The 25585-nt window shown below is 42.5% G+C and overlaps 2 protein-coding genes across 5 annotated transcripts in view; one reads left to right on the top strand and one right to left on the bottom strand.

Annotated features, from left to right (window-relative positions):
• Positions 1–5493, top strand: part of ppip5k1a (diphosphoinositol pentakisphosphate kinase 1a) — a 45778-nt gene extending 40285 nt beyond the window's left edge. For all 4 annotated transcript variants that reach the window (XM_088412545.1, XM_088412544.1, XM_088412542.1 and 1 more), the window contains 3 exons: positions 3162–3299; positions 3387–3503; positions 3729–5493. In XM_088412545.1, the coding sequence (XP_088268671.1) occupies positions 3162–3299; positions 3387–3503; positions 3729–4363 (890 nt within the window). In that variant the 3' untranslated portion in view covers positions 4364–5493. The remainder of the gene's footprint in view (positions 1–3161; positions 3300–3386; positions 3504–3728) is intronic.
• Positions 5494–6220: 727 nt separating this feature from the next.
• On the bottom strand, positions 6221–19362 carry map1aa (microtubule-associated protein 1Aa). Its single transcript, XM_088412812.1, has 3 exons — positions 12624–19362; positions 11312–11526; positions 6221–10788 (listed from the first exon to the last, which is right to left on the bottom strand). Exons 1-3 carry the CDS (start codon positions 19345–19347, stop codon positions 10633–10635), a joined length of 7095 nt encoding a protein of 2364 aa, XP_088268938.1. The 5' UTR covers positions 19348–19362; the 3' UTR covers positions 6221–10632.
• Between the last annotated feature and the right edge of the window lie 6223 nt (positions 19363–25585).

Genomic DNA, 25585 nt, shown 5'->3' with positions numbered 1-25585 from the left:
ACAAGTTTTTTTCCCAAATCCAAATTTCCCCGTAGAAATGTAAATAATCCCACTCGACTCTGTCGAACGCTTTCCCCGCATCTAAACATATCAAGGCTTCTGATGAAACGGATGCTGAGGAATTATAAATCGAATTAAGAGATTATAAAAAGTGTACCTAGACGAACCCAGTTTAATCCAAGGGTGCGATCAGAGGTAAGACTGTTTCTTTTGGCTTGCCCAATAATTTGGACAACAGCTTGAAATCATCAGTCAACAAACTAATAGGGCGATATGAGTTACATAACTTAGGGTAATTCCCCTTCTTCAAGAGCAATGAGTTCAAAGCTTGATTCAAAGTTTTAGGGGGTGCACCTAAATCAAAAGACTCAGTGAGCATGTCTAATAAGTGTGGAGCCAGCTGTTTAAAAACTGATCAGAAAACCATTTGGCCCTGGACTTATGCCACTGTGCTGGGATCTTGCTGGAGCATCTAATTCAACAATACTAATCGGCCGCTCCAAATCCTTGGTTGTATTTTGGTCTACAGTTAACTCTTTTCGTGCCAAGCTCTATCGTAAAAGGAAACCCTGAGACGGCCAGTATATTTAGCATTTTCACTCATCTTTCAAGGCCAACAGAATATTGTGTGCTATGTCTATGTAAATAATGGGTGGTATTATATGAAAGATTGACTTCCATTCCTTATTTTGAGTTGCATGCAGGCAGTAGCTATTTTGTATGTGTGGCAACACTGCCATCCAATGGTCACAGTTATCACTGCAGTGTTCAATTGGTTTATATTAGATAAGCATTAATCCAGGGTGTCAGCTACCCTCCATTAAAAAAAACATATTTGAGGAGAATTGTATTATTTATTATTGTTATTACTATTTTAGACGACAAGAATTCTCGTCCATGGCATTGAAAGAGTTAACATGTGAATCTTATCGAAGAAAGAGTTCAGAACAGTCAGCATTAGAGATCTCCGAGGAGTGCAATTGTCTATAGAATTCCATTAATACCTATTGATTTCCAGTGTGTTCCATGTCACCCCAGAACCAGTCTTAATTTGGGATCTCTCTTGAGATGCAAATATTTGACGTAGCTGATGAGCTAACAATTTACTAAGATCAAACCATGTGCAAAAATGAAGTATCTCAAGAACAAGAACCCGGGCACTACTGTAAAAACATGGAGGAGGTTTTGTTATGTTCTGTGCATGGTTTGCTGCATCTGGGGCGGGGTGTTTTGAACCATTACTGTGGTGTATTTTGCGCTGTAATGTTAACCGTAATTTTGTCAGGCAATGCGCGGTGGGTAATCCCGGCTCTGGGTTGTGTGGTACCGCCTTTTGTTATGACTACCTGCTATGCTAATAAAGAGTTAACTGTTTTGCTAAGTAACAAAGAAGAGGGAACAATATAACAAGTGCAGGGTACAATGAAATCTTAGTCTATCAAGGTATTTTAGAAAGCAATATGCTACCCATTATCAGAAAGTCTCAGTTACAGGACGTAGGTCTTACAACAGGATAATGACCCCACACAACTAAAAAACATCCAAAACTAGTGAAGAGCAAAATATTGAACAATTCTGAACTGGCCTTTTATGAGCCCTGGCCTCAATGCTATTGAACGTGTGGAAGGAGCTGAAACATGCAACTTACTATTACTATTTTTTTTCTAGGCTTGTTGCTTGAGGTTTATCTTTTAATATAACTCTGTTGAACCACAAAAAAGCAGTTTCTGATTACTATGTAATAGTTTTCATTACCTCGTTTAAATTTATTATACTTATTAGTTTTCCTTTGTCAGGTTCAAGATATTTTATGGACTACTTTATGCTTTTCTTGGCCACGTCTTTCATCTGTGTATGTACAATATATCACTGGCATTGGGCCGAAACCTCATAAGTCATATTATGTTTCTTGTTTTGTTTTTTTTGTAGTTGTTGTTTTGTTTTGTTTTGTTTTTTCTCCAAACATTTAAACTATTTGTGGGTCCACAGTTTTGTGTGGGTTATATGTTTACAATTTAGCAATCTAAAGTGTCGAAAGTGGCTTGCTCTCCGAGATGATGCAACGGAAGTGATTGAACAAACATGCACTTTTGGGCTGTCCTTAAAAGTGACTATTTTGGAGGTACTGTGTAAGATTTCGGCCCGACTCTACAATATGTGCCTAGAAATAAACATTCAGTACATATTTATGCTTGTATTTCTATGGCTCTGTTCTCAAATACTCAGGATTGTCAAAATTAGGAAGATGCATTGTTGCTTTTATTCTAAGCAATTCTCTCCGATGTACCAGGAATGTCACCTAGAGTAAAGCTAACGCAGCGGGTTTCATCATCAGCAAATGGGCAATATTTTTCCTCCACGGCAGGCATTAACCACAGACATTTTTCCCCCCCATTAGGCTGATCCAGCTGCTCAATAATAAACAAACATTAAGCAAAGAGACGTAGTAGTATTGTTGATACCGTTTTCGTTTCTTGCTAAAACAAATTCCAGGGAATATTTCAGTGCCTTGCCAGTTTTGATCAAGGCCACACCCCTCTCAGAAATTACATCATGATTTGAATGAAACTTTTTCATTTATAAGTGAATGAAACAGACAATTCCTTATACCGTACGTAAATAAGCCGATCTGATTGTTTTCTCAGTTACTCTACCATTTTGTGTTTTTCAGTCATTTTAGGAGATTGTAGACGATGAAGATGAGTTGGAGCTTGATGCTTTGTTACTGAGCAGCTCTGGTGGCGTGTGGCTTTGTTGTCCACTAACAGCAGTTTAAATGACTGATAACAAGCGTCGGACCTGATGTTGCAGCTGCTTAGTGCTGCCAGAGGCAAGCGTGTGTGGGGCAGACTAATAAGGCTGTTACAAGCTAGATTCAGAATGTGCTTTAGCTTCTGACTTGTAGACTTGTTCTTTGATATGGGCCAATGTCATGTTGGCACGAGCACGGCTTTTGAAACCTAGCTGTGTCGAGAGGGAAGTCTGGTAACAGTACACAACGCTCAGGTGTGTTGTGTAGACCGAGATACATTGAGTAGTATTTAATGGGAAGTATTCAGCTGCTGCCTCATGTCTCAGCTGGTGCGCTTCAGTCTAGCCGCTCATCTACAGTAGAACTGATGATGTCTGTCTGTCTGTATCATCTCTCTTCTGTACCGCAGGCTTTGAAGGATGCTCCATGGTACCCTCAATCTATCCTCTGGAAACACTACACAACTCATTGTCACTCAAACAAGTCAACGAATTCCTGACAAGCGTGTGTGAAAGTGCCGGAGATCCACATACAAGGACCACCAGAGGTTAGCCGCTTCTAGCTTAAATCTGGCCTGACTGGAAATATTTGGAATAGTTGTCACCTCGTCGTCTTTGGCCTTTTGTCCCTGCAGCGCTGTCAGCCATGTTTGGGGCGCACAACCATCCGCTGGGGGATGCTTCGTACATGCCCCACAGAGTCCTCTCCTCATCCATGTCGCTCAGATCTCGTTCAGACAAACCTCCGTGGTGTAAGTAATGAGCGTTGCTTGATGTTATTAGTTCAATATTTTGAATACATATCCGCGTTCAATATCTTCATTCAAAGTTTCAATTTAAGATGTCCGAATCCTTCCTATAAATCACGCTATTTCATAATCCATGGCTTCTCAACAACCATTTTTTCCTCAAACATCGTTGACATGTTTTCTGGGTCTTGCGCTAATCCTTGCTTTTTTTCTCTCTGACGCCAACAGACAGCAGCGGTCCATCCAGTACCGTATCCAGCGCCGGGCCATCTTCTCCCACTACGGCCGACACCTCCCCGCGGTTCAGTTTCAGTGATAAGATCTCGCTCACTCCTCAGAGTAGTGAAGAAACCCATTCTTCTCAAAATCTCACTTCCCAGCCAGCGCCTCCACTCGCCTCGCAAGTGTTCGACCCAAATTTCTCCGCTGTTGCAAGCCTCTCCAAAGTACCACAGACTCCAAATAACTCACCAGAGCATGATAGCGAGCAATGCAACGTTACTGATCAACAGTTGGAACTTTGTGAACACCCGCGGGAAGGCCAAGAGGCGTGCTCAGCTGGGGACCTTTCCAGTAGCGTTCTTGACGCAGGTTTGAGGCCGCCCTGCTCCCCGCTAGCTGAGCTCTCTCTCGGTCGGATGGAAGGATTCTGTCTCCCGAACTCGCTGCCTGTGCTGCTGGAGCTCCGAGAGAGCAGCAGCGAGGCGGGTTCCAGCTCCCAGACGCCAATGTCTCCCGAAGGACACGACGAGTTCTTCGACACGCAGGAGTCAGTGGACTTGTGGATGGACGGTACCGAGAGTCCCCCGGAATCCGAGACACCACTTGTGGTCAAGGCTGACGATCCCCCAACAGAATCATGAGCGAGAAACTACCACAGGTCAAATTTTCGGCAGGTACAACTAGGTGTGACTTCAGTGTTTTGTTGTCAATGCTCTTCATTACCTATCATGACATGAGCGTTATCTAACAAACTACTGGTTCGGTGTATCCGAGGTAACCTGACAAATGCGACAATGTGATCCCTGGTATCTCAATGTCCCGCTAACCTTTTCAGTACGTCGGTGGTTGGGAAATAGTTTTATACGGTGTACAAGCACTGACAGTACGACAACTTTTCCCTTTGCGCTTATATAATGTGTCAGTACCTCGATTTGGGAGAAATTAATTGCGTTCATATGTCCGAGTTCCGCTGTATTTGATTGTGTGTCTTGATTTTCAGTCATCACTGTACGCTTTATCCCAAACGGTATGGCAAAGATAGCGAAGAAATAAGTCTAGCCAAATCAGGTTGCAGTTGAGGTCATCATACGTGCTAACGCAACAAAAGTGTCATTTGCTCCTCATCAAACGCCCATCTGACCTGGCTCTTGCCGCGTTGACAAGATTTGTTTTGATCAAGTGGAGGTGTTTGTACTGCTTTCAGGATTTAGAAAAGAAATATTTATTTTGATAAGTCATTTTGTGGAGAAGGGTATTTTCAACTTAGGGCAACTTGAAAAAGAATGCTATTGTCAAAGTTGACATTTTACATGCGAAGGTGCTTTTATTGTGGCAAGCTGTCATGTAGCAGGCATGTGAGGGAGTCGAGACTGAGTGTGCACATGCTCTAAAGTTCTTAAGGTAGACGATTAAGCTAATGTGTAAGTTTTATTTAGGATCCTTGAACTGCAAGACGGCCCAAGTGAGTGGCTGAAACGACAATCATCTTGTCTGTGTACTGGGAAAATAATGGCACTGTTTATTGTGTTGTTGTGATACTTTTTGCTTCAGTCCAGGTGGTTGCTTTTTTCCATTAATACATCGTGTTCATGTTCTGCCATCTCCCTTGTACATGGGTCAAGACAAAAAAATAAATAAATGAATGATGCCAAAAGGAATTATCTCCAGCAGACAAAATCATTTCAATATTATTGACTGACGTGATCTTGTAATAAACATGAATAAACGATTCCCCTGACTGACAAGGAATAAACTTAAAGTCGTACAACAACTTGATGCAGATGTTTTAATTTTTAAAGGGATAGCGTGTAAGATTTTGGCCGTTTTTCATTTCGTACTGCAGGAACTGTAACAAACATGGCCGCATCTGGAGAAGGGCCACCCCCCATGTAATTTGATTTATTGATATCTAAACCTATGATTACATTTAAAACATACTGGTGGTCATTAAGAACACATTCATTTGCAAGTTTTATGAAATTTCAAAACAATGTATTCCTTTTTAATGAAAAATGGACAAAATCTTGCATTAACATGAGCGAGATCATGATGGTTATGAAAAAAATCAATATTTGTGCTGCAATAGAGGTTTTATCATATATATATATATATATATATATATATATATATATATATATATATATATATATATATATATATATATATATATATATATATATATATATATATATTCATAGACACACTCATATGGTGACATGCTAAAGAACATTTCCAGCGGGGGAGTGGTAAAAAAAAAAAAATAGTTGCACCACAAGTGCTTCATTTTTTCATCATTAATCACTGGCATATTGTTTTTTTTTTCTATGACCAACTGAGACCGTAAAGATTCAATAAACTTATCTTAGTGACATTCAAAGACATGACCAGGAAAGAAAATAAATATTTGTGTTGGCCTATATAACCCTGTGAAGCTTTGTTCCTTCTACCTAAGTTTCACACTTTTATAGCATTTCACTAAGAATACAAGACAAGAGTCCTTTTTTGTCAGTAAATGTTTTTATTTGTCATCATCGCACTTTTCTCTTTAGACAGTAGCTATCAATTCTATTTTTTACTTTTACACAATTAATCGAGGAGTAAAAAAAAAAATATATTGCACTCAAAACAGGAGATGAAAGAAAACTGGAAGCAGAAAGAATAAATAAATCCCACGTCTTTCTGCGAAGCACAACTGACGTTTCATGTGGGCTTCCACAGTACTGCACAGTGTCTTGATCTCAACTTTCTCAATTATTTCCACCTTTGAAACTGAAATTTGTGAGCAGTGTTTTTCAACCACTGTGCCGTGGCCCAGTTGTGTTCTGCAAGATCTTTTCATTTGTGCCATGGGAAATTTTAAAACTTAGGGAAACAAAATGTGCCGTTTTCGGCTCTGAGAACCGTGTGTTGCAGAGTAATCATGTAATGAATATTTTTTGCCAATAGACGGGAGCACAGTACTTTGAGACAAGCGCTTAAGGCATAGGTGTCGAACTCCAGGCCTCGAGGGCCGGCATCCTGCATGTTTTCCGGTTTTCTTTCCCCAACACACCTGATTCAAATGATTAGCTCATTAGCAAGCTCTGCAGGAGCTTCAAAATGATCCCAATCATTTGAATCAGGTGTTTTTGAGGGAAAAGGTTTGAAAACAGGTAGGATATGGGCCCTCGAGGACTGGAGTTCGACACCTGTGGCTTAAGGTGTTACAGTGACTGATGGGGTTGGCAGTTTAGTCAAACACCGCCAATGGCAGCAACCATCTTGTCTCTGAGTACTGTGACAGTAATTGCGAGGAACGCTAACTGCCAACCAAACCCTGAACGAAAACCTACATAACTGCTATAAAATCTATAAGCAGAGAGAGACTGAGAGGGGAAGAAGGGCTTCTTTTCTTCAATGCTGTATTCACCCACACTGAGTGCGTAAAAATAAAAATTAAATAAAAAAAATTCTAGGGTTGGGTGATATTAACGATATATTGCGATACAAAGTGACGCAATGCGCGTATTGCAATATGACGTTCAGTGTCCAATACTTTGCATATTGATGGTGGAATGCCATGTTTTTGTAATATTTCGTAATATTTTGTATCAATCCGCTCCGGAGCCGCTTTCGTGTCGTGATTTTTGTCCTATTATGAATCATGTTTTACCTGTTAATAATTTCAAGCACTTCCAAAATACCACATTAAATGTTACAATACCTTTCGAGTGAGGCCGTGTTCCAAAGCAAAAGTGGCGGCAGAGAGGAGGATGGCAGAAAAGGACATCTTTACGATATGAAGACAGCATTCCCTTCGTTGTAGTCATTTCTTTTTGAAAGCTCCTGTATGTTTCCCGAGAAGTGCATTAATATCCGACTCATAAACCTTTTACATTGCCCAATATATCTCAGTATGTATCGCAATACGCCTTTGCTGTACCGCAATAGCAATACACTTTTAAGACCCAATACCCAGCACTATTTATTTCCGTATGATTTCTGTTGATAAATGAATTTATATTTGTTAACGTAGGCTCCAGCGCTTCAGATTTTAAACTTCGGCTCGTGGTGTTCCTTGAGATTTTTCCAACAGAGCAAAGTGTGCCTTGGCTCAAGAAAGGTTGAATAACACTGCAGTAGAGGAGAACTGCTCTCAAATCACATTTGGTGAAATTGCAGCAGTCAAATGTGAAGATTAGATTGTGAAGTAATATCTTTCAGTCTCAGTATGCAAGTAGGATGATGAGTGCCAGTCTGTGTAAAGTATAAGAATGACGGATACAGATTACCCATCGAGGGCTGCAGGGGAAAAAGATGCCACAATTACCTTGAACTTGACTCACTGTTACCCATCACCCAAAGGAAGAAATGTATCTATACACGATGCATACTTGCTTTAGTGCCCTTCGTGACTCGGAGATGTGCTGCTGGCCACAGTGGGCCATTAGATGTGCAGTAAACAAGGCAACCAGGGATTTCGAAGTCCTCCACGGAGAACATAAAGGTTATCTGCATCATCACATTCAAATCAACTGAAGCTGCTACCTGCAGCCTCTTTTCTGGTAAAGAGAAAAGCCATTGTCTTTGTGTACATGCAATTGGTGTAAATACAGGAATTAATTCGAATATCCAGCAAGACCTATAAAGACGAAAAATGTTGACCCTGGTGATTGGGGTTGGTCCCGTAATTTGTGGGATGATTCATTTGGTTTCCGGTCGGTATTTAAATGACAGTATTCAAGATGCATGACAATAATAGAAATTCCGAAATATCAACAAATGCTAAGAATCATAATCAAAATCACCAAAATGTCAGTTAAAGCCATTTACTGACGCAGAAAATATCTATTTCAAAGTACTGATTAGGAGATCACAAGAAACTAAATGACTGTTCAAAAAAAAAAAAAAATCACTACCTTAAATAAATTATCCCAAAAGCAATTATGCACGTTTACGAACTTTACTACATATACCAAAGTATTTGGACAGCATGAAAGGGAAATAGAAACAAAACATGGTTTGTGGTGTAGTTTGTTGCATTCAAAGAAATAGTCCTTTGATTTAAGCTTTCAAAGTGAGAATCTGATTGGTTTGTCTCCTCTAGCCTCATTTTTGACCACATTTCCCTTTTGTAATAATTGAGACGTTGACTGCAATCAATCAAAGAAACCGCACATAAATACATATATAAATGTATACATATATATGTATAAATATATATATGTGTGGGTGTGTTTGATAAAGATCGAGTGTGTGATTAAAAACTAAAATAAAATCATGTTAAAATGATTTGCGTAAAACAAAACAAAAAATCATTTAAACTTACTGAAAAGGGTTTTCAACCATTGCATTGTGGTTAGCATTACCAAACTAAACAGGAAAGACAGCATCCACTTTTGTCCACTGGTTGTCATTTGTGCTTTCTGTTGAACTGGCAGCTTGTAGAAATCAATGACAGAAAACACTGATCCGTTTTTTTAAAAGTCCTCTACTTGCCAAACACGATTATTATTTTTTTGTGCACCTGTGTCACGGACAAAACCTATTGAGACCAGCTCGTCGAATCCTCATTCACTACGCAACCGTTCATGTCCGGTCTCAACAACAAGTACACATTTCCAGCCCCGCAATCTCCGAGCACATCAGAACTAAAAGGCACATGGGTCTCACCTCGACCACTTATGGCACCAGCCTGCATCTTGTCCAGTGTGCAAACACAAGCTCTCTCTCTCTCTCTCTCTCTCTCTCTCTCTCTCTCTCTCTCTCTCTATTACCGCACATTCTTCATTCTCGGACACAGCTTTGGAAAAGGATCCCAAGATGCAGCAGCTCTTGAGGTTTTAACTCCTTCCTTCCAATGCACTTTATTGTAAAGACAGAACGTCAAGGGTTGGTTGACTGCTTCTTTTGACATCACATCTGACTGCACTTCAGTTTTCCACAACTGCACATCAACCACATATACAGGTATCTGGAAAGCAAACCTCAAAGACTACAGGAAACAAATACCGAGAGATTATTCGTAAAATCCACATACAATCTAAAGGTAACAGGTTATTTTCACCATAGAAACAGTTCACAACCATATGGAAGTTTGAATAAAATTGTTCCTATGCTACAGCAAATATATTTCAAAGACACTGAAAGGACACTGTAGCCTCTACTTTAATAATATTATTGTCTATTTCACAATGTTGGTTGGAGGCACAAAGTTCAAACACCGCAACTGTCATCAAAGTAAGGAAAGTAGTGATGGTGATAGTCATTTTGTACCAGCACAATGTTTCAATCTGATCAGCTATACTGTACTGCAAAAACGTAAAAACTGAGATAACCGGGGAGGACGCCAATTACAGTTGGCCTTAGTAAAAAGTGAACTTTGATTTTTACCATTAGAAGGAATAGCAATGAGACAATTCCTTGCAGAAACTGCCTTTTTAATTGCTAAAAAAGGACTGCAACTGTCCCATCCTACCATTTTCTCCAGCCACTTATCCTCACTAGGGTCATTGGCCTGCTGGTTCCTATCCCAGCCATCTTCGGACAATAGGACGGGGACACCCTGAACTGGTTGCCAGCCAGCTGCAGGGCACACAGGGACGAACGACCATTCACGCACCCAATCACACTTAAGGGCAATTTAGAGTATCCAATACACCTATTGTGCATGTTTTTGCAACGTGGGAGTGCCCGGAGAGAGCCCACGCGGGCACAGGGAGAACATTCAAATTCCACACAGAGTGAGCTGAAATTGAACTCAGGACTCTGAACTGTGAGGCGGACGTGCTAACCACTCTGCCGCCCCAAAACGAGCGTAATGAATTGAAATAAACAAATGTAATCTCCGTGTGGTACTGCTGAAGGGCCATAAACGCAATAAATTATGCTTGAGAGAAACGTTGTTTGACAGTATGGAGTGACAGCATTGCTAGAACTCTATCTTGCAGGCGGGGAAAGATTCATCCTGCATGACAACAGTGCTGCTGGAGGCTAGGACCATGATGTTGAGCTCCTGCTGACGTTCATGCGTCTGCTGGTACCACTCACGAGTCACTTCTGTGTCATGAGTCGGGATCAATGTCACCTGAACACAAAACGGTTGAAGATTTCACATCTGTCGCATGTGCTGAAACTGAAACAATATTGACGTCAAAACAAGTTCAGACAACCAAGATGAAACAAGCAACTGTCTCAGAGGGGCAAAACCTTCACTTCAACGAAAAGAAGAAAGTTTTGGATTTGTCATAATAGTTTTGATTTGGTTTTGAGCATAGTTTGTATAGTTTTTGTTGTTTTGTTGCAATAATGTATTTGACAAAGATGAAGGTGAAGGACATTTTTCCAGTAATTATAGTAAAAAATATATACATATATGTATATGTACAGTGGACCTCCGTGTTATAGCGTCCCTGGCTTATGTTTTTTGTCAATTTGTCAATTTCTTCACATGTACCGATACTTTCCCTTAATTTTGGTTATTAAAAACACATTTTTTTATTTTGTCATGAATAATAGTTTTTTCGTTTAAGTTATTTCAGGGGACAGAATAATGTAAGTAGTGATATAAGTTAAACTAAAGGCAAAACAATGCAGAGCTGAAAGCTTACCTGAAGATTTGACCCCCACTGAGCTTTGCCCTCCAGCAGTGCATCGAGAACGGCTCGACTTGGTTCACCACTTGCGGCATCATTCCCGCTGACCACATAGTATGCAGAGCGGATCCTTTTGAAAAATTCTTGATCTATATTCTTGGCGCTGCAGTGGTTGGGAATGTAGGCCATGTCAACATATATGGGAGCTGTAGAACCAGCCTTTTGAGAGCCTGGTAGGTCACACGAAAAGAATAGGTAAAACATTTCCTGGAAAATAGTCCTATAGGATACCTGTAGTGCTGGGAAAGAAGAATAAATCTGGTTTATCAAGAAAAACTGCTCCCATACATGTTTTTGGTTTTGTTGTATGAAAGCAAGCTTAAAAAAATGGTCTTTGCTCGGTAACGGGTCACTGTGGCCATCCTCTGGAGCAGAGCCTGAAGGTGGGGCTCGATGGGGAGCGCCTGGTGGCCTGGGACCTTGGCGGTCCGATCCCCGGTTACAGAAGCTCATTTTATGAACATGGAAAGTCTTGACTTATGAATGTGCCTATGTACCATACTTAGGTGTCGTAGAGAAGAAGGAACTGAGCCCAAAGATGAGGTTTTCAGTTTAACGGTCGATCTACGTTCCTACCCTAACCTATGATCCAATGGTTTGTGGGTCGTGACGAAAGAACAAGACCCAGGATACAAGCGCCCGAAATGGGTTTCCTTTGCAGGGTGTCCGGGCTCTCACTTAGAGATAGGGCGAGAAGCTTGGAGGGGCTCACAGTTGAGCCACTGCTCCTCCACAGGCATGTGGTTAGATGGTTGCCTCCCTGGTCAGGTGTTGTGGCCGGGGCCCACCAGAAGGAGGCCCCGAGGACATCCCAGGACACCGGGGATAGACAATCTCTCTTGGTTTGCATGTGTGCACCCTGGAGAAACAATGGATGGATGGATTCTGTACGTGCGGTCCAGTATAGACTGGACCTGCAGAAAGGTAGCGGGCTGATAGCATGGATGGATGGGGATACATGGTAGCGATCTGGTAGTTGGATAACACTTAAGTAGGGGCCCTGTGCCGCAGGAGGGCGTTATGCCGAGTAACGCCCCTGTGTATCACGTTTCCAGCCTCTGTTGACAAGTACAGTATATATTTCTGCATCCCCAAATAGGCTTCCCCATCTTTTATAAGTGTGTTTTAATACAACTAGTGTAACCAAAACCACCAAACACAAATGAATGCAGCTTGTTGATAAAACATGTTTCTTTTTCTGCACCATATGTACACTTAAAAACATCAAGTCTGTAATTTTCTAGCACATGCACAATGATTATCTTACCTAAACTGCTTTTTGTGCCGTTGGTCTGCACCTTGCCAGGGTTGTAGCTTGACCTTGAGAGATCATCATCCTTTGAGCCTTGTCCATCAGACAAACGAGACATTCGTGAACTTTTGTCTGCTTCCTTCTTTTTCAGCGATGCACTACGAGGAGAGGATGTATTTTTGACAGGCAAAGGGGACCGCTTGCGCCTTGCTGGAGATGCTGATTTTGTTTTCCCAGAAGCTTTCTTCAGGCCTTTTGCTTTAGGCTCCTTTTTAACGGAGGCACTACCCAAAGAGTCAGGATCCACCATGCAGACATCTGGACGAGGAGGGTGGGGGTAAGGATCTTTTTGTGGTGTGGGATTTGGATCGTGGCTCTTCCAGGAGGTGGGGGGATGACCGCCTTCTCCTGTGGCAGTTATTTTGTCAATAGGCATGTAGTCTGCATCCTCATCTGAATCAATGTTGCCTTCACCAGTGACTGAAGGGTACTCTTCTGTACCTGGAGGCAATTCAGAGTCTGACTGAGATGCGAGAGACTCACTTATAGAAGTGGGTGGCGTGTCCTCTGTTGCCAGACTCAACCGTGCTTGCATGCTTCCAGCCTCATGGAATGGGCTGCTGTGAGTCTGATAATGATGGGGCTGCTTGTGAGCTCTTCTCTTAACCGACATGTCTTGCAAATCTTCGTCCTGGGATTGGTCACTTTGCTGTCCTTGATCCGCATCATCTTCATCACTACATAGCTGCTGCATGCATGGGTTGATGAAGGAAGGTGAAAGGTCGGTTTTGCGCTGCTTGTACTCACAGGATGAATATCCAGGAGAGGTGTGGACTGCATATGAAGAGGCTGCTCCTTTGGGTGCTTTGCAAGACATTTCCTGATCACTGTTATCATCGTTCTCATCATCGTCATCATCATCCTGCCCTTGTTGGCTGCACTCGTCAGCATAAAAAGGAGCGTGAAATGGTTGATTAGTCGATGAGAGAGAAAGTGGGCGGGCTGGGTGCTCTGGCTCCATTTCACACTCCTCCTCAAACTCATCGTCATGACGATAATGAGGAGGAGAGTCACCAGGCATCCTCCCCATCTGAGGCTTAGACATTTCCCATTCATATGAGCTTGTGTAGTTTCTGGCACCTTCTCTCAGGTCCATCCCAGGTGAGCCTGCAACTGCATCACTAGCTGCTGCACAAGCATGGAGGGTTGAGTTTGCACTGACCTGTTTGGTTTCAGTAGTTGGGTCAGGCTTGCCAGCTTGAAGTGGTGAGTACATGTAGGAGCCAAGAACATCAGGGAGCGCGCCGCATGTCTTTTCAACTTCAGCTGAAGAAACGGGCTTGTCAGAAAATGTCACGGTACCCTTGATCCCACTGGAGGGTGATTTCTGAATAATTTCCTGCATATAATCTCCCTCGTCCTCTTCTTCGCTGCTTTCTGTCTCTTCAAAGTAATGCTTTCCTTCTGTGTGTGGCCGTGGAGAAGAAGCGACGCCAAAGAGAGCTGCGCTGGCTGCCTCTTTCTCAATTGTGAGTGTTGGTCCTTGAGGGTGCGTGGTTAGTGAATCCCCAAAGCTTTTTGCAGAGGCCAAAGATGTCACCTCAGACCAGTCAGGCTTATAGAAGCAGTCGGATTGAGGACGTTTATCCATAAAACTGCCGCAAGATGTTTGTTCATTTTTGTCTTCATCAGAAGACATGGATGAATGTAAAGGGAAGGGTTTGACTTCCTCAAATGGGCTAAGGGGTGAAAAGTGGGCTAAGCCAGAGGTAGACTCTGCTATGTTCGTAACAGTGTTTTGTTTCTCAGACACTTCGAGATAATCATCTTTGGTGCCAATTAAAGTAGCGAAAGGAGAGTCTACAACTGGTGAGCGTTCTTCTTTAAAGGAGGAGTACTCAAACAGTGGCTCAGCTGAGGCTGGTGTCCCTAGTTCTTCTCCAAGCTGACGGCTTGTAGAGAAGGAGCCTGAAGTAGAAGAGGAGTAGCTGTAGGCAGAGGAAGAAGAGTAGCCTGGGGCAGCAGTAGTTGTGTACTGAAAACTTGTGTCTGGTGATTTCTTGCTTAGATGGCCCGGGGACTGAAGTTTTTCAAAGTCAGGATCATCTCTATCATTCTGGTAAAAACATCTCTCCGATAACTTCAAGGTAATATCTTCTTTACCTTTGTCTGTGGTCTGACTTGGTAAAAGTGACTTCTTAGTCTCCCAGTCATCAAGATGCGAGGCTGAGGATTCACCAGGAAAACACAATGACCCCAGATTTGACTTTCCACTCAAGAATTTGGAATCTGCTTTATCTTCATCCACGACCTTTGTGAGTGAGCTGGACAGAATTTCTTTCACACCTGACTTCCCCTGACTGTTAAAGCCATAGCCAACCATGGAAACCATAAATTCAGGATCATTTGAGATTACATTTTCACTTGGAGGACTTTGTGCTTCCTTCTCAGGCTTCTCTTTGGCATCTTTCTCCATGTCATAATGAACAGCACCTCTATCATCTTCATCTTTCTCCTCCTCATCATCGTCATCACTAACCTCATCATCATTGTCGTCTTTCTCATCCCTAGCTGTCAGTTTGCGGGTATCATCAATCTCCAAACATGAACCTTGATCGTTATCATCAGGGCCAGCAACTTTGGCGACATTGAACTCTGTCATTGAGGAATAGGTTGATGGTTTTGGGAGGTCGGGTTGCTCTACATAAGACAAGGGATTCTTTTCCAATGATAAAGAAGTGGAAGATGCTTCAGGTCTATCTGCCACTGTGGGAAATCGACTTGCCATGTCTTCAAATGGCTGAGTTTCTTTGGCTTCTTTTGGCATGGAAGAAAGCGCTGACGCACTCTTTGAGTCGTGCCATGGTGTAGTGAAAGATTCTTTTCCATAAGTAAAGTCATCCTTCCCTGTCATTTTTTCTCTTGCTGTTCCCGGGGATAAAGGCAAACCCACTTCATCCTTTGAATGATCTTTCTCCACCATATCTAAGGACTCCTGATGAAATGAATCAGATTCCATGGAACTGGGTTTGCTATCATATATGTCACTGTAAGAGAATGTTTTTCCATGCACATAAGGTGTGTCTTGTCTAATATAGATAGCTTTCTCTTTGGTCTCTTTCTCTGGGAAATCACAGATACTGAATTGAACACTTTTCTCAGGCCCTGTTTTTTCTGCATTTTCTTGAAACTTCTGTGAATTGCTTGTATCTGTTGGAGAGAACCTTGATTCTAATCCAGTTGGAAAATTATCTGTTTCATCCTCATCAGAGTATACAATATGAGGCTTTGATTTCTTATGCACACTTGGAGAATCTTCTAAGATGTCAACATCTGTCGTCATCTTGGAAGTCTTTGTCTCGTTTGTTAAATCATCATCCAGGAAGCATCCTTCCTTTGCCTCCATAAGTTTAGCCTTAACAGCTGGCTGAAGATCCTTTTTCGTGTAATAGTCATCTTCATCCACACTGTCCTCTTCAGATTCATCTGATGTCTCTGATGTTGTTTTGTCACCTGGAAGTCCAATTAAGGATGTATCATCAGAAATAGTGACTGACTTCTCCACTTTGTGAGTGTCATATTTCAAGTTGGCTACAGCTTCATCTTTCTCTTCTGATTTCAAGGGCTTTTCCTCTGCTGGAGAGTAGCCACTGCTTGTAGGCACTGACTGTGTGGGTGAAGCCAGTTTCATAGTGCTCTCATCTGGACTAGGGCATCTGTCAACACTGTCTTGCCTTAAACAGGGCTCCAACCCGGAGGGGAGATGTAGAGTTGGGGATACAGGTTGTATTCCTGTGCCGATCACTAATCCAGCTGGACTAGATGGAGACATTTTGTTGCTGACAACCTGAGGAGGAGATTGCTGCTTGGCACAGAAAACAGGAGAAGAAACTGCAGGAGCAGGTGAGTTGTCTTTCTCCCTAAGCAGCATGGATGCTGCATGTTCATAGCCTTCTTGGAGTTTACTTAGTGGGATGTCAACATTTGGAGTCTGATCTTCATACTCCTCATCCTCATCATCATATTCATCAGGAGCAGCACTGATCTTGGCATCACTCGTCATCTCTGTGATGTTGGGCTGACACTCATCAGAACAAGGAGACTTAAAACATTTGTCATCTTCCAGAGAGGAGGTGGGTGAAATAGTACCTGCAGAATGAAGATAGTCTTTTCCTTGGGTACCTCCTGTATGTGATGGTGCATTGTTGGTGGAATCAAGAAGGAGGGATTTTATTCTACCTTCTTCAGTCTGAGGGGCTGTAACAGATGCTATGGACTGGTCGTCAGCTACAGACGTGGCAAATGAAGACATCTTGTCATATTCTGTTATGGACGTGGCAGAGGATACGTGTTCCTCCTCCGCAAGAGGAGCTGTAATGACAGCAGGGTAAGATGCAATTTCAGACTCTCGGCCACCAATGGAAACTTTGTGTTTGATATCGACGATATCTGGGACAGCAGAGCCTTTCATCTCTTTCAAACTGGGCATAGTATCAAAAGATATAGGAACATTAGGAATTGAGACGTCATAAGATCCTACGTTACATCGTAACTGTGGCATTCTCTCTTCGGTATCATCATGGATCTCCTCATCGGAAATGGTCTGTTCGGTCTCAGAGTAGCCAGGAATGGTCTCATCTTGGATAAAGGAGAATTGCTCTGAGGCTGATGTTACTACTCCTTGTCCTGGCAGTGTTGCAGTGGAAGATGTCAGTTGTGCGCTTGATTTGATTTCCAATTCTTTTCCGGGTATTTCTTTTTTCAGCTCCTTTGGCTTATACTTGACAAATGCATTATCTTCTGTTCCTTCAAGCTCAGCTTTTTCAATTACATCATCATCATCCTCAGAGCTATCGCTCTTCTTTGATTTGTCTTTATGGTCATCCTTTGTAGAATATTTGCTATATTCCTCAAATGTCTTATCTTCATATTTCTTGTAAATACCAATATTTGGATCGTTCCTTTGAGAAGCTTTAATCTGTTCCACAGTTTTCTGGTCTGCATTGTTTTCATCTATGTTCTCAGGGAAGGTATCTGCACAAAATGATGTCATTTTGTCTTCAGGAGAAAATGTCTTAGAAACCTTAGTGTCTTTTTGAAGTGACAAGTCAGATATCTGGTTAGTCTCGGCCTTGCATTGGGATAGCTCTTCTCTTTTCAGAGCCTCAAAGTCCTCTGTCAGGTCCTCAGGTGAAGACACAATGGACCTGTCTGCAAGAGATGCTGCTGCAAAGTCTTTGTGTAGGTTCTCTGGGATTTGGTTTTTACCATTGGCATGCTCTTTACCGGCAGCATTTTTTTCTGTCTTTGTTTTAGTCTGAGTCTTAACTTTGTGTAACGTTTTTCTCACTTCAGGAGTGAGTGGCTTCAGGTCAGGTTTCATGATTTTCCTCAGTTCTGGCTTACTTTGGTCCTTCTTTTTTAGCTCTTTCTTTTCCTTCTTCTCTTCTTTTCCTATATTCTCCTCCTTTTTCACTTTGTCTTTCTTAATTTCCTTCTTCTCCTTGTCTTTCTTTTCATCCATTCGAAACACTTTGTCCAATTTGCCACTTTTCTCCTTAGAAATCTTCTTCTCTGATTTTCCTGTGACGGGAGCAACCTCGCTATTTTTTTGTTGTTTGGTTGCCTTCAGACTTTGAATTTTCATTTTTTTCTCCTCTTTCTTTTCAACTTTATTCTCTTTAATGGTTTCATTCTTCGACTCTTCTTCCTGCCCAACAACTTCTTTCTTGGCTATTTTTGAGGTTAGTTTTGGTGATGCTTTGAGACTCTCTTTGCTGTCAGTTCTTGATTTCATTTTAGTCTGTTTGATTATGGGCAGTGGTGCACCAGATGATAAGTCTTTTTGAGTAGCTACTGGGAATCTCAAAAAATCAAGGTGTTTTACTTTCTCAAGTCCCTCAAAGATTTTATTCTGTGGTGCATTTCCAGGAAAAAGAACCCTGACTATCTTTTCTGTGGGACGATGAGGAATCCAAACAATAAGGGCAGTAACTGACGTCAAATATGGAACAGATATTTCTCCTTCTTTTCCATTAGACATCAAAATACCAGTCTTGGCTTTGCTGTTCCCAGCCCATTTTTGCATAAGAAACTGCATCTCTTTGCTCTCCTTGACGGGGTTTAGTACATACATATCTAACTTTCCCACTCCAAGTTTATGAAAAAGAGTGATGGGTTCAATGGTGTTGCTCACTGCTCTATGAAGCGGTTCAGGCGTGATACCGAGTTTACCGAGATACTGCAGCGTAAGAGATGCTTCCTCAATGCTTCGTTTTACTTTTAAAGTGGACTCTGGCATCCGAAGCTTCTCAGGGACGTTCAAGAATACAATACCAAGCTCGGGGGATATTAGGTTCTTCATCGACTCACCAGTGCAGCTAGACCCAGATCCTTGGTTACTCTCTTCCTGCTGCTCTGCTATCTTTCTCTGGAACAAACCATTGATGCCAGGAAGGTTGTCTGCTCCAATATGGGTGAGCAGAACAGAGTCAATCCTATCAAGGTGCCGAACCAGCTTCCAGAAGCAAGACTTTCTGTCAGACCCACCATCCACTAGGATGTTGAACCCATTGACAGCAAACAAAGACGAGTCTCCTCTTCCTCCAGGAAATATGTAGCAGCAAGGTTTGGACAGTTTCAGAAATCCTCCAGAAGTTGGGGGCTCTAGAAGTTCAAAGGGTGAGGGCACGTCTACTGTCTCTGAGACGTACTCTGTAAATGTTGACATTCCTTCCATATTGGAAAGATGAGGTTCAGGGTTCAAACGGTATTCCAGAATATTTTGAAACAGGTGCTGGCCCTGGCTTTGGCCCAGGGAGCTCCAGCCCCCGTCACCTTGACAGCAAACAGTAAGCCTTGAAGGCTGTTCTGGAAAGGCCTTGGATAGGACTGTTTCCACCTAGAAACATGTGAACCAGGGCAAAAGAATCAGTCTAGACAGAACTTTAAAATATTATTAGAATGAGAACAAAGATGAAGCAGCAGCAAAGGAAGAAGAAGAAGACAAAGAAGAAGAATAAAAGTCATATTGCACCTACTTGAATGTCGGAGATGATATCAGAGAAGTGTTGGCAGGTAAAGGCCCCACCTTGCAGAAGGACGTCACCCCCGTGGTCAGAGCTCTGCCCACTCAGTATTAGCAGTTTATTTCCAGCCAAATCAGTGATCAGAGAGTGGACCTGGGTAAAGTGCAAGGACATTTGTAAAATATACCTCTAGGTAAAAATGGAACTGGATCAAAATGATTATGTTGTATCCAAACTATCAGCAAAATGAAACTGATGATGTTCTGGTCTGAGAATTGCTACGTCGAATAACATCAGATTTCAACGCGCTGCCAAAAAAGAGCTATCACAAAACTGACTTCACCAGGGTTCTAATTTTACATTTTTGATCGTGGCTCAAAAGTTACCATCCAAGCAAAATTTCCCTTTAAGAGTGTCATTTGGTAATTTTATTAAGATTGTTGGTATGAAAATGTCAGTACAACACCTACAGCATGACCAAATTTACACACAAGCTGGCAAACAATGACTCAAATGTCTTGATGAGTAAGATAGAATCAAACGCAAAAAGACCATTAAGCCCATGTAATCAGAGCCCTTTTTTTTTGCACGTCGGGCTCACCTCTGAGGAAACAGCCTTTTCCGATGGATTCACTAACACCACCGTCTCAAGGTTGTCACTGTGATACTGGAGAATCCTCTGGCCTAAAGTGAACACATGTAAAAAGTTATATGTTGTGATGAAAAAGAAGTCTCATATGTGAGTTGTGATGTCAATCAGAACGTCAATTACGGGAATCCATCACTTATGCAACTCTGTATGTTGAGTATGACATAGATAACTCATTGGCTTAAAAATGTTTCTGAAAGCATGTCCCATCAACACTGACTTATTTACCTATCGTTTCTTTTTTTAATCCTCTTTTATGTATTTTGTTTGTCCACCCCATATACTACTATGTTTTCTCCAATATGTTTGTCAGAGAATATCAACGCTATCACACTTTTATACTCCTCATGTCAAGGATTTTTGACCTTAGACCAAAGTTGCCACTACCTAGCTGCTAACACGTCCCCACTATGAAAAAATGCCTTCCAGTGTAGCTGAAAAGAGGGACAAGTGCAGATGTGGACTTTGGGCCACATACACCACATCCCCAGCTTTTGACCAGCCCTTGCAGTGTTTGAAGTCAAAATAAAATTGTAATGTCTTGTGGCTTCTGTGGTGCCAATTTAGCAACAAGGCTTTGTCATTATTATACTGTATTGTCACTATTGTATTTAGCTGTGAATTACCATGCTGATACCCACTTCAGGGTGTACCCCGCCTACTGCGAGAAGACATAGGTTCCAAGATAGGCTCCAAGATTCCAATTTAAAAACAGCTATTAGGACTGTTTCCACCTAGAAGGAAGGTCAGTGATTTTGATGCTGTGTTGTGCTGTAAATTGCACATGATGAGATTACCCAATTGGTCAATTTATTCCAGCACTGAGAGCATCTCCGGCAGCGTGGAGACTAACTTACCCTTCATAGTTCATACCGCGTATCTAGTTTTAATGGGCGGTTCAAGTGGCAACTGAACTATATGAAAACAGCCACTGCCAGAGTTCGCCAAAACCGTCATTACATTAGCCCGTCGTTGATGGGTGCCCACATTTGTGACACAAAGTCTGGAAAAAAATACACGGCCAGTGAACCAGCAGAAGTGGGTTTTCAATACGGGTTTATCCAACGGCCAGCTGAACTTCAATACAAAACCGGAGCCAAGCAAGAGCACTCGCCTGGCTTCTAGAATGACGGAAGGGAGAACTTGGGAGAACTGTTATGCGCAGCGTTTGCTTCCTTTTTAAACAGCTGTTGAATCGTAGATACGGTGCCAAGATAATGATAGTGCAGCATTGACAGCTCTGTATTTAGCACGGTATCGGCCACTTGATTGCGATGTTGAAACTTTTTTTTTTTTGGCAGATAAGTATTGCCACAAAGCAATGCACACGCAGTGTAAAAAAAGAATAACTCCACTCCCCTCGCCCAGCAAAAAGTGACTTCACAAAAGTGATCATCTTGATCCCGTGACAAAACACCTCGCAAAGAGCGTAAACGACGCGCTTGGACGCGTCCATCTGAACGCGGCATCACTCATATCTTTTGGCCACTCAAACAACAGTTCGCCTGAATGTGAAACTGAACAAAGCATGCAAATATTGTTAGTCCTTTGTTATTGGACTGAAGAGCTCGTCACAGACTGTCCATAACATTCACCATGTTCAAACATAAGGGTGTCTATATGTGCACTTGGCACCAGGACAGTAGGACTTTGTGGTCATTTCATTGGATTTGCGCCCACCTGTTTTGGACACTCGGGTGAAGAGGGGGCAGATCAGTCAATTGATCACCACCTGTTGGTGTATTAGCTTCGATGGTGGAGGCGGATGCTGGTCAGACCTGGCAGACCCAAATGTATCTTGAGGGTCTGTTGGGAGTCCACTGTCAGAAGGAGTTTCAACTACCATCTCTGGGAGAATTTCTCCCATGTCCCAAGAGAGGCAGGAGACCTTGAGTCCAAGTGGACATTCTGTGCCTTCATTGCCAAGCTGGCTGATCGGTAATGTGGCCGTAAGGTGGTCGGTGCTTGTCGTGATGGCAATCTCCGAACCAAGTCCTTATGGATACCAGTGATAAGGGATTGTGAAGCTGAAAAAGGACTTCAATCAGACCGTTTTGACCTGTGACAGTCTAGAGGCAGTTGACAGGAACTGACTGGATAAGCGGAGTGTGGCTCCGTCGATTGCAGAGTTTTTGGTGAGGCCATGTAAAATGACTTCCAGACGGCGTTGAGGAAATTATGGTCCTCCATCCATCCATCCATATCAGGAGGGGGAAGCAGCGTGCCATTCACAATTTGTACAGTGGAGATGGAGAGCTTCTGACCTCAACTCGGGACGTCGTGAACCGGAGGGCAGAATACTTCGAAGGCCTCTTTAATTCCACAACAGTCTTCCCCTTGAGGAAGCACGGTCGGCTCTCCTATCTCTCTCAAGTCACTGAGGTGGTCAAAAATAATCCTTGATGGCAAGGCCCTGGGGGTGGATGAGATACACGAAGACTTCCTAAAGACTCTGGATGTTGTAGGGTGTTTTGACTGACACACCTCTGCAACATCGCATGGGCAGCACCTCTGGATTGGCAGACTGGGATGGTTGTCCCCCTTTTTAAGAAGGGGTACCAGAGGGTGTGTTCCAACTATGCAAGAATCACACTCCGCAGCCTCCTCGGTAAAGTCTATTCATCGGTGCTGGAGAGAAGGGTCCTTCAAGATGTTGAAGCTCAGGTTCAGGAGGAGCAGTGTGGTTTTTGTCTCGGCCGTGGAATGGTGGACCAGCTCTACACCCTAGGCAGAATCCTCAAGTATGTATGGGAATTAGCCCATCCAGTCTACATATGCTTTGTGGACATGGAGAAGCCATTTAATCGTGTCCCTTGGGGTGTTCTGTGGAGGATGCTTTCGGAGTACTGGGTACTGAACTCCTTGATTGAGTCGTTCGGTCTCTGTAATACCAATGTCAGACTTTGGTCAGCATTGCCGGCAGTAAGTCGAATTTGTTTCCAGTCGGGGTTGGACTCCGCCAAGGTTGAATCCGTTTTTAGTGGGGGGTTGGACTTTGTCAAGGCTGCCCTTTGTCACAGATTCTGTTGATTACCTTAATGGACAGAATCTCTAAGCGCAGCTGAAGCTTTGAGGGGTTCTGGTTTGGGAGTCTCAACATTGCATCTTTGCTATTTGAGGATGATGTGGTGCTGTTAGTTTCTTCAGGCCGTGACCTCCAACTCTCACTCAAGCGGTTCGCAGAGCAGAGTGTGAAGCTGCTGGGATGATGATTAACCCAAATCTGAAACTATGCTCCTCTGTCGGAAAAGGGTGGAATGTATATAGGGGTCTTGATCATGAGTGAGGGTAGGATTGAGCGGGAGAGCGACAGGCGAATCGGTGCAGTGTCTTCAGTGATGCAGACACTGTACCAGTCTGTTGTGATGAAGAAAGAGGTGAGCCGAAAGGCTATTTTGAGCACAGAAAAATATTTTGAGCGAGCAATGATAGCTTTTAAGCACAGAAAAAGATTTAGCTCACTCAAAATCTCTCATTGCTCGCTCACGATACCCCACCCTCTTTCGGTCAACCTCGAGAGCTAGCCAAAGTAAAATGGTTCACTGTTTGGTCTCCAGTCGGATCGCTTGTTACTATCAGCCAAATAAATGCAAATGAGAGCGCATCACCTGGACTTGGGCGGGAGAAGGTGGACTTATATCACTTCTGTACAAAAACGAACAAGGTACAGTAGTTCTATCACATGAGATAACAATGATCCATCCATCTATTTTCAATATCCGCTTATCCTCAAAAGGGAGTGTGGGAGGGAGCCAGTGTGTCCGGAGAGAACCCACGTGGGCTCGGAGAGTACATGCAAACTCCACACACAAAGACCTGAGCCAGCTGGAATTAAACTCTGGTCCCTTAACTGTGTTGCGAACATGCTACCCACTGCACCACCGAGGCGCACGATAATCATCATAAGAATAAAAATAAATACTACCCCCACATTGTATCAAAAGAAGTCCACCTTCTCCCGCCCTAGTCCATGTGATGCGACCTTATTTGGTTTGTCCAAAACCCTAACCCTAAACCTGGAAAACAAGAAGGACAGCGGCCCTCAAGGACTGAGTTTTGACACCCCTGGATTAGTACCATTAGAAGATTACATAAAACTAAATAAATAAATAAATAAACATTTACCAACTTTAGGACTGAATGTTACTGAGCTTAGTAGGATTTAGGCATTTTTTTAAAGTGTGAATTACTGTTCTATAGGTATATAGAATTACGTCTGTAGTACAGTAAATCTCAGTTAATACAATATCCCTGTTCTTTATTTCTGATTTTAGCTATTTCATTTGCACACTTGCCAGTACCTTTTGTAAAGTTTATGAACCTGGAATCTGGTTTAATTGCCCACTGCGGTAATGTGAACTAAAATGAGAAAGCGGACTGCATGGGTCAGGAGAGTTTATCTGCTTTCGCCCAGTGATTATGGACAAAGATTTAACGGTTGTTCAAAAATGGCCTTTATTTTAATATTTGCAACCATGAGCTGCTGCAACACACTGGTGAAACATCATGCATGCAGTGATGGAACATTGAAATTTCAGCGTCCCTGTGTCTTTATAGTAGTCAACGGAGACTTCAATTATAATCTTCAACTAACAATTTTGCACAATGTGTGAATCGTGCCACAAGAAAGATAAACATTTTAGATCTCCTGGCTAGTCCAGCAATTGGCTAGCAACCAGTTTAGGATGTCCCCCATCTATTGCCAGAAGACGCCTGGACATGCGAAGGATGGATGGATGGATGGATGGATGGATGGATGGATGGATGGATGGATGGATGGATGGATGGATGGAAGAAACTAACCAACTAACTAACTAACTAACTAACTTACTCCGGAGGAATCTGACCCCAACCTGAATAACCTTGAGACCAACAACAGGCTGGTGTTAGGACAGCAGGCAGCCAACATGAGGACTGTGACAGTCTAACAAGATTTGAGTGAAGATTTATTATCAATAAGCATTGTTACAACAAAGTTTTCAAGGTCACAAAATGGACCATGTTATCTTCCGGTGGTCTGGTGTCTCCCATGGTGGGGGAACATGCCGGTTTGACATGGCAAGGCAAGGGAACATTAAATCACTGGGACACATTTCATGCCACCATTGAAATGATGGTTGACTGTCTACTTTAAAACAAACATCTTTCTGTTCCATGTCATGGTGTAAGGTGTATGGTTGTTGTTTTACTGGATTGCAATGGTTTTATTCAAGTTCAATAAATATATCATTACTTCTACTTTTACCAGCCTTTTTCTACATTTATTTAATAATGGAGTATTAGTACCTAGTAACAATCTA

The sequence above is a fragment of the Hippichthys cyanospilos genome, chromosome 4 (assembly GCF_059441005.1).
Source record: "Hippichthys cyanospilos isolate Australia breed blue-spotted pipefish chromosome 4, RoL_Hcya_1.0, whole genome shotgun sequence".
Taxonomy (NCBI): domain Eukaryota; kingdom Metazoa; phylum Chordata; class Actinopteri; order Syngnathiformes; family Syngnathidae; genus Hippichthys; species Hippichthys cyanospilos.
The sequence above is the reverse complement of the archived record's forward strand: the minus strand, read 5'-3'. Positions and strand labels throughout refer to the sequence as shown.

What these genes read in the sequence shown, in the direction of transcription:
- map1aa (XM_088412812.1), bottom strand. Translation starts at nt 19,347, where the DNA reads ATGGAAGGAATGTCAACATTTACAGAGTACGTCTCAGAGACAGTAGAC. An exon ending in CGGCACAAAAAGCAGTTTAG is followed by an intron (nt 11,527 to 12,623) that starts GTAAGATAATCA and finishes GTGACCTACCAG; the next exon opens with GCTCTCAAAAGGCTGGTTCT. An exon ending in AGTGGGGGTCAAATCTTCAG is followed by an intron (nt 10,789 to 11,311) that starts GTAAGCTTTCAG and finishes TTTTGTGTTCAG; the next exon opens with GTGACATTGATCCCGACTCA.